We start from the raw sequence: 14,394 nt of genomic DNA on the forward strand, positions 1-14,394 counted from the left end.
TAAGTTAATAGCTGCAGCAAAAACATTTAGTAAAAATCTGTTCTAAGATTTTGGCCTACAACCAGAAGCTCCCAGAACAGGAGGGATCAGCTTTTTCACCCACTGTTCTCATCTGAATCCTGGCTTAAAAGCTATTCCAGCTCCCAGCTTTCCAGAAGGCTCCATCCCAGGAATCCCTGCCTGCCATTTGGTTTGCTGATTTTAATCTCTCAGGACTTTCTTACAGTGGCTCTACTATGCTGAACTGGCACTTGCTTCTAGAAGTGAGTTATTATTAAACCTGTAGGTCAATTGTGGCACTAAAAACTCTTCGGAAGCTTTCAGCCACTGTGTACAATTTGCTAGTCTAATTAAATATTAATTCTAAGTGTTACATTTTGTGGCTAAGAGCTTTTATTTTCCATCATCAGCCTGGAAGAGAAAGAGGTTACAAGGCTAATTTAATCTCTCTCCCGTCCTCCCCAACATTAAAGATTAACTACATAGGGTGTGAAAACATTATTAGAGAAGCAGGAACTCTTTATATAGTAATAATGATGTAATTAATAGCAAAGGGCTAAAAAATAATGTTAGGATATAATATATGACCTGGTACTTAAACAGCTTTAAATTATAATTCGTTACAAGCATGTTTTGTCTCGATATTAAGAAATAAGTATCACCCTTCTTTGAAGATAGTAATCATTCTTTAAGGGAAGGTATGCATCTAAGTATATAAATAGGAATAATTCAAAATTTGCATTTTCTTATAGGTGTTTTTCAGAAAGCTTGTAACACCCAAGATAAAAAGCTTAGTAATTCTCTTTGTAAAATAAATACAAAATTAAGTAAAGTTGTACTTCTTTTCTGTACACAAAAGTGATGCAGTAGAGGAGAGTCTATAATAAAAATAATGTTAAAGATCCTTCCCCTTTTTTTCTTCTGTCATGTTCAAGGAGACGAAACACAGAGTCCCTCCCTGATTCTGCTCCCAGAACAGTTGTGTCCATGCCTGGACATTGGGCATTATAAAGACTATGCAGTCCAGCAGCCAAAGATTCCATATGCCCAAACAGATGACTCAATCTCCATACTGTGATGAGACATTTCTCTATTTCTATCATTGATATATTTGAAAATTTTGGCTCTAAATAGTACTTTACCAACCATCACCACTACTAGGAACTATATAGTATGAATTGCCACATGAACCAAAACTTCATAATTTTAGGGAAAGCAAAAAAGTATTTAAAGTCAAAATTATTTTTCATTGTATGCCTTATCAAATATGATTTGGTTAGATTAATTATAATAAAAGCTTTCTAAATGACTCTTTTTACTTTTGAAGACACACATGAATCTTACTGACAGTTTTAAATATGCTACCCTTATTTAATATGCATATTTACACTATGACAGAATGGCACATGTACTGCTCCTAACGCTCTACGTAGACAGAAACTTATAAGAAATTTGGAGTTTATTTGTGTAAAAACTTTCAAACATCCTGGACCAAGAAAGTAAATTAGAAATATAAGTATAATGCATACAAGCTAAGATTTGATTTAAAAAATTAATCAAACACTAGATTGTGTAATATGAAACAGAAGAAAAAAACACTGGAACTATAAAAATTTATAAATCTAAGCATATAGGAGCAGAGTTGAAACACAGTTCTATTATTTGTTGTTGTAAAGAAAAACAGACTCTGTTTACACCCAACCAGACTTGTATGAAGTTACTAAATTTCCAAAGACTGGAATTTGACAAATATGGTAAAGTTAATATGGCTTGAATATGATTCATTTCATTAAAAATAATTATTTATTTTTAAACTTTTAAAAATGTTAATTTTTTGCAATCTATATCAGAGTAGTTGAGAAGGTCTAGAAAAATTAAGGCAGATTCTTAATTGAGAATATGAAAAACTGATACCCAGAATATCCAACTTTATCCTTTAATAATTGATAGTCGTGATCAAGAGATTGAATCTGTAATTTTCAGCCTTAAATATTTGTAACAAACTGTATTTAAAAAGACCATTTCAAATAATAATTCTCCTTAATAAAGTACATTTTAAAAGACCATTTAAGATAGATTAAGTTATAAGGCAGAAGGTGTTGTTATGTTTTCCTATAATGATGCTCATATCAACAATTAGAAAAACAATATTTTCCAGAATTTTATAGTTGTAAACTCATAAGAGTCTGTTGTTCCCTTACCATACAATTATTCTTAGGTCTTGTTTTAAGAATAAAAGATTTCACACTGAGAGAAATTCACAAGGCCACTGGAGTCCACATTTCATAATCCTATATTAGTGGTTAGTTCTATAGCTGTCCATTGCTTGCCTTAGAGTTTAGCTGCTAAAATACTCAGCATGAACACAAAAGTTTATGGATGTGAAGAGGTTTGTTCTGAATTTCTCCACACTGAAACATACTGCATCATTTACTTCAGTGGCTTCGAAGTTTTCATATATTAATATTATAGAGGATTGATTTGAAAATATATCAATTAAAATAACACACTAAAACTTCTTTCAATTTTCAAGAGACATGTAACAAGGGTCTGTCTTCCTGCTTTTCTTCAGAAAATGATTTTTCCTTGGTATAAGGTAACTAATGCTGGTGATAGTTTTCTTCAGTGAGGTAGCTGGAGGCGGGGGGAGGGTGGGGAGGGAAATTCCACAGATAAAATTGTTGGAAAATAGTGGTTTATGATAAAAACTGAATAGGGTTATTACTGACGAAGTGCCAGTGATGACCAATAAAAATGTTATAGGCCAGTTACAAATCTAAAATCTATTCTGAATAAAAGAAAGTTTAAATAGTTTACCAACTAATGTTCTATAAGCAAATACATTAAATGCTAGCAATACAAAGAATTATTGTAGAATGAGAAAAAGTTATTTCATATTTTATCATCAAAAATGTCAAGAAAAAAAAAGTGTCAAGGAAGTTTTCACTCCTGCATTATTATAGTTAAGGAGAAATTTATTGGGTTGTTTATATTTAAAAATTCCTTAAAAGTGTAGATTATGACAGCTTGAATAGATTAGCAATAATAAAAAGTAAATTTTCTTTTTGAAAGGAAAGCTGTGAGAAAGGTATAGAAAAATAACCTTTCCTATTTTAATTACCACTCTAAGTGCTTTAATATGTATTTCCTGACAGTTTCAGGTAAAAGTGTTTTCAATCAATAAAAAATACAAATCGAGAACAACCTGTCACATATTGTGTAAATAAAATGCATAAGCTAGGGGAAATTTATTTTCCTTTCGCCTCGCCAATATAATCATAATAAGGCATGAAACTAAGTTTCTATTTCCAAAAAGAATAAATGTTATTGGTCACCATTTTTCTTAAGCAGAACTGTCACTGATAATTGCAAATAAAATTAATTTAAAAGGCACAAAATATTTGTATAATTTGCAAGTGGATGACAAATTTCGCTAATAGTAAGCCAGTTCTCATTTATAAGACCAAAAAACATTAGAGTTTCATATATTGCTAGATACGGAAATCAAACAGTAACCAATTGTAACAGCTTCAAAGTTATCACCGTGTAAAAAAAGCTCGTTAAAAAGTTTCGAAGGGTGTACAGATATTTGTGTTTCTAACAGTAAACAGGAAAAAAAGCAGCTGAAATATAACAATCTTTAATATGGAAATTTATACTTAAGATTTTAAAAGTTGAAATAATATTCTCATACTTAAGATAATAGGAAGGAAGAGTTTCAAGGTAAGGTTTTAGTTATTTTTCTTAGATGTAACTTTTCCTCTTTCTTTTTCAATCCACTATAATCTTCACTCGACAACAGTTTTGAACAGTTGAGTTGTGAGAATGTGAGCAGCTGCTGTTATTATAACTAAAGGTCTGTCTACTGCTTGAGTCTGAGAGACCACATGTTCGGCTGTCCTCTCATCTTGCCATCCTCACCAATTAACTATTAACATGGAGGGCTGTACACATGCTCTTGGGGGCTCTTTAACAGGCTTCTTGGCGAGTGGAACAACTACACAGCAGGGATCTGGGAACTGAGTAATGCCGGAATATAGGGGAGCCGTCCATAGTTCTGCTCCTTCTAATGACACTTTGCTCCACAGTTCAGCATGTAACAAAGTCTGTATTTAACTTGGCCATTTTCACATACATTTTTAATACAGTGTCTTTGGGCAGATACTAAAACTATATTCTAGCAAGAGAGCAGATGAGTAATAATACTACTTCACAGGGAAAATTGTTTAGAACTATATATGCATACATATTTTAAGACATTCATAATATATTTGATGAATGTTTTCAGCAAACAGATATTTAGAATTTATTTTATTCATTTGTTTCAATGTATGCTTGTTATTTCCTGTGCTGTGATGAAAATAATCTCTAACCCAAAGGAAATAAACTATTTCAAGTTCAAAGTTATGAGGCTGAGCAGAAAATAGTTCAAATGCAAATTTAAAAATAATTCTTTTCCACTCTACTTGCAAGAGTCTTATTACAACAGTAAGTTAAAGTCAGTTTCGAATCTATGTCATTATTTTCCCTATTTTAACTTTTCCCCCTCTTTGCAATTTCCTTAACTATGTGTTCCTTCTCTACAATGAAATTAAACATGGGAAGCATGCCAAAAGTACAATAAAGGGTAACTAATCATTACTGTACAGGTCTGACAGAATGCTAATAACTAAAGTAAGAACACTGATTGGCTATTTTTTTTGAACTTCATGCAATCTTTATTTATTTATTTTTAACATCTTTATTGGAGTATAATTGCCTTACAATGGTGTGTTAGTTTCTGCTGTATAACAAAGTGAATCAGCTATACATAAACATATATCCCCATATCTCCTCCCTCTTGTGTCTCCCTCCCACCCTCCCTATCCCAACCCTCTAGGTGGACACAAAGCACCGAGCTGACTTCCCTGTGCTATGTGGTCGCTTCCCACTAGCTATCTATTTTGCATTTGGTAGTGTATATATGTCGATGACACTCTCTCACGTCGTCCCAGCTTACACTTCCCCTTCCCCATGTCCTCAAGTCCATTCTCTATGACTGCGTCTTTATTCCTGTCCTGCCCCTAGGTTCTTCAGAATCTTTTTTTTTTTAGATTCCATATATATGTGTTAGTATACGGTCTGTTTTTCTCTTTCTGACTTACTTCACTCTGTATGACAGTCTCTAGGTCCATCCACCTCACTACAAATAACTCAATTTTGTTTCTTTTTATGGCTGAGTAACATTCCATTGTATATATGTGCCATATCTTCTTTATTCATTCATCTGTCGATGGACACTTAGGTTGCTTCCATGTCCTGGCCATTGTAAATAGAGCTGCAATGAACATTGTGGTACATGACTCTTTTTGAATTATGGTTTTCTCAGGGTATATGCCCAATAGTGGGATTGCTGGGTCATATGGTAGTTCTATTTGTAGTTTTTTAAGGAACCTCCATACTGTTCTCCACAGTGGCTGTATCAATTTACACTCCCACCAACAGTGCAAGAGGGTTCCCTTTTCTCCACACCCTCTCCAGCATTTATTGTTTGTAGATCTTTTGATGATGGCCATTCTGACTGGTGTGAGGTGATACCGCACTGTAGTTTTGATTTGCATTTCTCTAATGATTAGTGATGTTGAGAATCCTTTCATGTGTTTGTTGGCAATCTGTATATCTTCTTTGGAGAAATGTCTATTTAGGTTTTCTGCCAATTTTTGGATCGGGTTGTTTTTTTGATATTGAGCTGCATGAGCTGCCTGTATATTTTGGAAATTAATCCTTTGTCAGCTGCTTCGTTTGCAAATATTTTTTCCCATTCTGAGGGTTGTGATTGGCTGTTTTTCCCAATCTAAGGGAAATAAATATTTTATATACTTTTAATGTAGTGTTACTTTATATAATATATTCAAATAAAGGTGTCACACTTCTATTATCTATAGATGTTTAATTATATGACAAAATTTCCAAGGATATCAAACTGCATTTCCATTTCCTGTCAGAGTCTACTTTACTCTCAAATACCAAGCTCAAGCATCCCAAATACGTACATATACTGATCGTCTGCTCCATCCATTCTATCTTTCATATTTCTGAAGAAACTCCAGGAGGATGGGACCTTGCTTGTCTTGTTCACTACTTTATCCCCATGGATGCCTAGAATAGTACTTGCCATCAATATTTGTTGATTGAATAAATTATTCAATCACCATTTAAACCTTGACTTAGAGTCTTCAGGGAAGGCACTGGTCATAGTCGAGAGGAAGTTGATGTATGATGTTAAAAAGAGTCATGTTACAACAGGTGATGTTACTAAGACTTCAATGGCCATCTGACTTCAGTCAAGGTTCCTAACCTGTGTAAGCTGTGAGAAGATCCTGTCCAACCTGTGAGAAGATCCTGTCAATGTTGTTCATAAAAAGAGGCAGAAAGCTGAAGATTTCTATTACTTCAACAGACTTGTGTACCTTAGTTTTTGTAGCCTGATCTCTGTTCAAATTCTCAGTTTTGGAGGTGTGTTTAAGTAACAATAGTGAAGGTGACAATTGTTGACATATAATGAGTGCCTACCATGTGCCAGCACTGGGTGAGCACATGTTATTGCTAATCCTCTGAAGTTTTACAAATGAAGAAGCTGAGGCTGAGAAAGTTAGGACTTGACTAAGACCAAATAACTAATTGGGTCTATCTCCCTCCAAAGCCCAGGCTCTTTCTATCATTGAATGCTACTTTGTACACAGTCTGCTTCTTGATTTTGACCCTATTTTAGTACTTCCATTGAATAAGCAGCAGAGCATGGGTTAAGAGTATGGTACTTGGAAGGGAAACACTTAGATCTAAATCCTGCCACTCAAGTAGCTGTGTGATCTTGGGAAAGTCACTTAAATTTTCTGTCCCTTTTTCCTTATCTATAAAATGGAAATAATGATAGCACCAACAATATAGGATTATCATAAGGATTAAATGAGTTAATATTTGAAAAGATCTTAGGACTGCAACTGGCCTGTAGAAATCACTGTGTAAGTTTTTATTAAACAAACTCACAGTTCCCTGGTTCTGTGTATGCATATGTCTTTGGTTAGCTTTGTAAGCATACTGCTTCCACTTCTTACTCTCTTTTCTTAGCCTAAACATTGTGATTTTCCTTGTCAGTCTTTAAGATTTATTTAGAGTTTTATCCACTATTTATATCATGACTGGTTTAAGCAAACTGTTAAGTTTTACATTTTCTCCTAAGTATTTTCATAAAAAACCAAATATATGGTCAGATGTCATGTTCAAAGAGCAAGGGAATAATTTATTTGTTTTTTCTTATAGCTCCACTGATATTAGGACCAGAAGACTACTATACGATAGCTAGGCAAAATTGTCTAGGGAAGAGACTGTGGTATAAGGTCACCAAAGTCTGACCTTATGTTCTCCTATTTCCATTTCAAAATAGTCTCTTTACTGGTATTTTAAAAAGCAGAATTTAAATTATATCTTTTTCAGTTTTACAAGAATTCAAATATATCTATAAAATACCAAAATTCAAATACTGTTTAATGTTCAGTGGTGTACATAGGATGATTTGAAGTCTTCTGATAGTATTACTGCTCTTCTCTTACACAGAGGCTAGAGGAATCACTGTCACAAACATTCACAATAGGTTTGGAATCTCTTCTCTAAATAATAATGATGATCACTACCAAAATGGCCTTAGAAATTTTTTTCTTTCTTTTCTTTATTGCATAGGCACCTTTGTAATAAATTTTAAAATTACATCTATACATATATTTATTTCATAATTATTTTGGTTCTTAAATTTAGGTCTTTGATTCATTCTGAATTAATTTTTGTATATGGTGTGAGGTAAGGGTCCAAACTTCATTCTTTTGCATGTAGCTATCTAGTTGTCCCATGCCATTTGTTGAAAGGTTATTCTTTTCTTATTGAATGGTCTTGGCACCCTTGCTGACCACAGATGTATGGGTTTATTTCTAAACTGTCAATTCTATTCCATTGTTTTATATGTCTATTCTTATTCGAGTACTCAAGTACTCCCTGGAGACCTCCAAATTTCAATTACATCTGCTATATTTCTGTTAATATAATTAAATGTAAAGTTCTCACAGACCTTTGGAGTGTCACCAAGCATAGTCCTTGTTTCTCTGATTTGCTTGAATATGTTATTTAAGTTCAGACCCCAGTTGTGAAACAGGGATAATGCTTAACGTATCCAAGGACAGGAGCTTAATTCAGATGAACCCTTCAAGTCCTTTCTATTTAGCTCTAAGGTTAAAGATTTGAGATTTACTTGCTTTGAAAGAATGAGTTCCAGAATACAAATCTGTTAGATATTGTAGTAGAACTTTCCCATAATATGGTTCTAGATTCTGATTTTCTGGGTTCAAATTATGATTTCTCAAGAATTTAACCTTGATCTAATTTCTGAATTTCTCTATACCTCAGTTTCCTTATATGTAAAATGGAGATAACAGCATTTACATAAAAATTCTATAAGAATTGTTAGGTCCTGACTTAGTGTTTTTTATTTGCTAGTTGCTCTCATTATTGTTATAATTGCTACTTCTTAGAGAAGTAAACCAAAGCTCAGAACTTCTCTGCTATAATCATTCCAAATCAAAGTGTTTTAGTATGTACATTAGAAAAAATGACTTCAGTGATTTAGTACTTTGACTTTCACATTCCATTCATTGCAGCAGGTATTTCAGTTATATTATTTCTAGCATCATGTTATAGTGTATGTATACATATATACATACATACTGTGGAAACAGTCCCAAACTTGCCCCTTGAACACTCTTAAGAAAAGAACTTGTTTGAACCAATGAGAAAATCTTACAAAGACCCCTCTTTCTCTGGGGAGGCTGGCCTCTTTTTATGAGAGTGTAACTTCAGGAGAAATATATATAGAAACCAGGAGGGAAGATGGGGACTAGTCCTATTCAGATCAGTTTTTTTTTCAATTTTTTTTTTACTGTGGTAAAGTACATATAGTGTAAAGTTTACCATTTTAACCATTTAAAAAAATAATAAATTTATTTATTTATTTATTTATGTTTGGCTGCATTGGGTCTTCATTGCTGCACATAAGCTTTCTCTAGTTGTGGCGAGCGGAGGCTACTCTTCATTGTGGTGGCTTCTCCTGTTGCAGAGCATGGGCTCTGGGCCCACAGGCCTCAGTAGTTGTGGCATGCAGGCTCAATAGTTATGGCACGCGGGCTGTAGAGTGCAGGCTCAGTAGTTGTGGTGCATGGGCTTAGTTGCTCTGCGGCATGTGGGATCTTCCTGGCCCAGGGCTCAAACCCATGTCCCCTGCATTGGCAGCTGGATTCTTAATCACTGTGCCACCAGGGAAGCCCTTAACCATTTTTAAGTGTACAGTTCAGTGGTATTAAACACATTCATAGGGCTTCCCTGGTGGCGCAGTGGTTGGGAGTCTGCCTGCCGATGCAGGGGACACGGGTTCGTGCCCTGGTCTGGGAAGATCCCATATGCCGCGGAGCGGCTAGGCCCGTGAGCCATGGCCGCTGAGCCTGCGCGTCTGGAGCCTGTGCTCCGCAACGGGAGAGGCCACAACAGTGAGAGGCCCACGTACTGCAAAAAACAAACAAACAAACAAACAGAAAAAACCACACATTCATAATGTTGTGCTACCATCACCACCAGCCATCTCCAGAACTCTTTGCACCTTGTAAAACTGAAACTCCATACCCATTAAAATAATAACTCTCATTCTCTCCCACCCCCAGCACCTGGCAACTACCATTCTATTTTCTGTCTCCGACTACTCCAAGTATGTCATATAACTGGATTCACAGTATTTGTCTTTCAGTGATTGACTTACTTCACTGAGCCTAATGTTCTCAAGATTTATCCCTGTTGTAGCACATGTGAAAACTTCCTTCCTTCCTTTTTTTTTTTTTTTTTTTGCGGTATGCAGGCCTCTCACTGTTGTGGCCTCTCCCGTTGCCGAGCACAGGCTCTGGACGCACAGGCTCAGCGGCCATGGCTCACGGGCCCAGCCGCTCCGCGGCATGTGGGATCTTCCCAGACCGGGGCACGAACCCGTGTCCCTTGCATCGGCAGGTGGGCTCTCAACCACTGTGCCACTAGGGAAGCCCCTTCCTTCCTTTTTAAGGCTGAATAATATCCTGTTGTGTGGATATGCCACACTTTGCTTATCTATTCATCTGTCAGTGGACAGTCAGGTTGCTTCTACATGTTAGCTGTTGTGAGTAATGCTGCTATACATGGGTGTAAAATTATCTCTTCAAGATCTATATTCAGATCAGCTTTATGATCAACGACAAGATATGACAGCAAAATCAACCTCATGTCACAATGATACTAGCAAGTTCACAATAAATCAAAGAAAAAAATAAAAAAAAAAGTGAAGATGAAATTACCACATACACACTGTATATTAAAACCACAAGTACTAGAGAACTGAATAATCTAAAAGACACCTTGCTGCTCCGGCATTTCAAGCATCTAAAGTCTCTTTTATCCAAATGGCACATGAAAATAATTTACCGGATTCATAAAGCACTTATAAATTGCTCTTCACTATAAACCACGAGTTAGGAGAAAGTAGTTTTGGAAAGTTCTTACCTGGATAAGGTGTGTTGGCACTGTGATGATACAGGCTGAAAGAGAGCTTCGCAGGAGACCACGGAGCATATAGAGGAACTTTGTAAGACTGTGATTGCTGTCACAGTTTTCTGTCCAGCAAATGTCATCTCCCCACAAAGGTGAACCAAGATTCTGGATTCCTATTCTTAAAATGTTTTTCTGTTTTTTCTAAGGGAAAGTGAGAGGGAGGTAAACACATTAAGTTTTATTAAACAATAGGATACCTACCTCTTTTACTTTCATCTGCTGCTTCTTATTTTTATTCGAAACAGATCAGGGAGATAATGTCAACAGATGAAGTAAAAAGTTTTATGTATTATCAATAATAAGGCAATATAAAGGAAACCTTTTAGATTACAAGACTATAAAAAAATAGCAGAACTGTTGTTTTGTTTTTTCTTTTGGAAAATTTGAAGAGTATCACAAGCCTCAAGCTTTTGTTTCTAAATCTTAACGGTGACTAAGAATTATGTTTGAGGCAATTAAAGTAATACATAACAAATCATAGGTAATAATAAAGAGAATCTAAACTAGAATGCTTACAAACCATTCTTACAAAACTCTGTAAGTCTTTCAATAAACTACAGAGTGCTCACTATTTCTCAGATAAATTCTACCATGTCCACCGCCTACTATTTTGTTTGAAAGAAGTTTAAAAATGTGTTTTTGGGGGTTTAGCATTTTACACTTGCCTCTATTTTTTCTTCTTGAAGCTATTTTTTATGATAATAATTTGACACTTTTAATAAAACTTAACAGGTGAATGTTTGGAACTTGATCCCATTGACATTAAGGTCATAATAATAGTGAATGATATTTCTTGGGAAAAGAGTATTGAAAAACCATTAAATAAAACCTAAAATGATTGTCAATAAATGTTTGCCAGCAGATGTGTTTATAATAAATTCTACTGTTTGGGTTATTCTAACTGAACAATGTTTTGCAAATGCTTTCCTTAGCAATTCAGCAAAATTTCCAGGCAAAGGAAGGAGCTCTTAGCAAAACCTGGCACATGGAAATAACTGGAAAATCATTATTACAATTCTAATGGGGAAAATAAGACTATTCTCCCAAAGCAAAGATTTGGAACATGCCACTTTAGATGTGATTTCTGATGAAACAAGATCCTAAAATATACATATCACTTGCTGTTGCTACAAAATACCACTAATAAAATTTATTAGCCAACTAGTTATTGCCCAATACTATATATATATATACACACACACACACACAATATATATATATATAATATCTCCCTGATATTAGACATACAAGTGATTTTTTGTATTCCTTTTCAAGTAGAATTTATTGACAAAAGAAAGCAGGGAAAATGAATAAAACGTTGCAATGTTAGAAGAGGAAAGACTACGGGGACAATAGTAAGATGGGTAAGATACAGACTTAAAGTCTGCGTTGTGCAACTAAGTAGATGTATGATTTTGGGTAAAACAAGTAATTACTTAGGCCTTAGTTTTCTCATTTCTAAAATTAAAAGGATAGAACATTGCTGTATGAGACCATATAATTCTTCAAATATATAAAGTGACACAAAGGCCTGGATAAAGCTGCGAGAATGAGATTTTAAAAAGAGGAATTTAGTCTAAGCACATTTGAGAAAAACTTTCTGACTTCTAGGGCCTAAAGCACAAAGACAATAATATCAAGGCAGTTGGTCCAATTTTCTTTTCTGGTTGCCTTGAGGTTATGATGACAAGCACCTAAGATACCATATGTGGTGATCCTCAACAGTCCATAAAAATTATTTTCTTTTTATTTCTGCATTACTTGAATAAAATGAAGTAATATGATGTACCATGGTATATGTTAGAAGTATAAATAAATTTCCAATGAGTTCCTATATCTGTGAAATATGATAGGTTATTCATTTTTATGTATTACTTAGAAACTCAGAATTTAAACAAAATGGCAAGATTAAGGTTCATTTTTCTCATCCTTAAACTTGTTATCTTATGAACTGTAGCTGAAGTTAGATTCCTAACAGAAAGAGCAACTTGGAAAAAAAAGAGAGAAAACTCCCCCCCGCCCCAAATCTAGATATTAGAATGAAATCTGATGGTAAAAGGAGAGCAGCCTCATATTGTTTACCTTGTCAACACTTCAGAAACTAAAGGTCAGCTGTATTTTAACCCACAGTCACCATTACCTACTACTGCTGTATCAAAAAGTTTACACAAGTTCATAACAAAAATGCTGTCAGGTGCAGAATCAGGAGAACCACAGTTTAGTGACTTTGACAGTTACACTGATATACACATATAGAAAGGATGAAAATATTAAAAGCCAGAGAATGAATGAGTGATAAGATATTTAAGTGAAGTATGTACACAGCACATTAGAACATAATTGAGCATAATACTTCAACCCAGGGAATACATTTATATTTTTAAAAATATGACAGTATTGTAAAAACAAAGGCTGAGTTACAAATTTCCTGTGTTGTTTGGGACGTATAATTCCTTGCTACACCATATAATAATGGGGCATACTGTAATGCATAATAAAATTAAAAAAAATAAATGTTTGCTGACAGCTGAACAATAAATATATTCCTATGAGAAGATCTAAAATATTTAATCTGGTACTCTAAGTAAAATCAATGTTCAAATTTCATTTATTGTATTATTTCTTAGATATCTGAAAATCAAAAATTAAAAATAAAATTATGACAGCGATTTGTAAATGTTTCCACTCCAAGTATCTTTATGGATGAACTACAATACTTTACTTACTACTGTTATTAATTATATGGTAGTATATAATATTCTGTTCCTTAGAGTCTATTTCTATTTGTTGCCTCCAACTAGTTTATTTCAAAATGTAGTGTTAGAGAAAGTAAGATGAAAATATCCTTTTAAAAAGTAGGATTTATTTCAGTGTCAGAATATTATTTTGACCCGGGAATAATATTTTTTGAAGTAGTGCCTGATAGATGCATTTCTGTGGCTTCTGGAAGTAATCTAAAGTTTCTGAGGCAGATTTATAGACTAGGTAATTTAGCAAATGATGCAATCCATAATTTAAAAATATGGGAATTCATTAACTATGTTTTAGTTCTAATAAAATTGGAAATATATATTTATAATAACTTATTGGTATATTTAATTTAATTAAAAATTTGTTTTTAGCATTCCTGGTACTCACCATAAAAATGTCTGTCTCAACCCTGTTTAATCTTTATGAAGGTCAAAAGTTATAGAACCTCTGGTTCAGAGACCCAAACCAGTTTGTTGTCTATCAATGTTCATGAAATAAAATATTGTTTACTGAAAACAGTGTTGATTCATAGTCAAATAAACAAGAAAACAAACCTTTCATTCTATTCCAATAATAGCTTTTTAAGGGTTCTTCGGATATCTGTGTGTGTATACATATCCATATATGTCAGTATACGGGTATCTCTTTGTTACTGCCTTTGCTTTTTTGCATTCTATAAAATTTCTTGCTCTTAGAAGATGTGTCATCATTCTACAAGAGCAGCAGCTCTGCACACTGTACCACAGGAACTGTTATGACATGCCTGTTTCCATAGTTACCAGAGCAAGTGGGGAGAGGTGTCTGTCAGGGACCAATTACCTCTCCAGACGGGCACTGCCACCAAAGAGAAGACATGGTGCCCATAAATCTTAGCTAGGACCAAAAATGGAACAACAATGAGCAAAATAAAACTGTACTAAATACCAAGGGCCATCACAAAAACTGTAACATATATGAAAAACCATCTATAAATGAATGTCTGTGCTTTGCCATACA

At 34.3% G+C, this 14,394-nt stretch overlaps 1 protein-coding gene across 1 annotated transcript in view; it reads right to left on the reverse strand.

The window, feature by feature from the left end:
* The window catches only part of ELP4 (elongator acetyltransferase complex subunit 4), a 244,312-nt gene that overhangs the window by 141,546 nt on the left and 88,372 nt on the right, over positions 1-14,394 (reverse strand). Inside the window, exon 7 of the mRNA XM_079930693.1 lies at positions 10,600-10,788. Coding sequence (XP_079786819.1) covers positions 10,600-10,788 — 189 coding nt within the window. The remainder of the gene's footprint in view (positions 1-10,599; positions 10,789-14,394) is intronic.

Source organism: Stenella coeruleoalba (genome assembly GCF_951394435.1).
Source record: "Stenella coeruleoalba genome assembly, chromosome: 8".
NCBI classification, from domain to species: domain Eukaryota; kingdom Metazoa; phylum Chordata; class Mammalia; order Artiodactyla; family Delphinidae; genus Stenella; species Stenella coeruleoalba.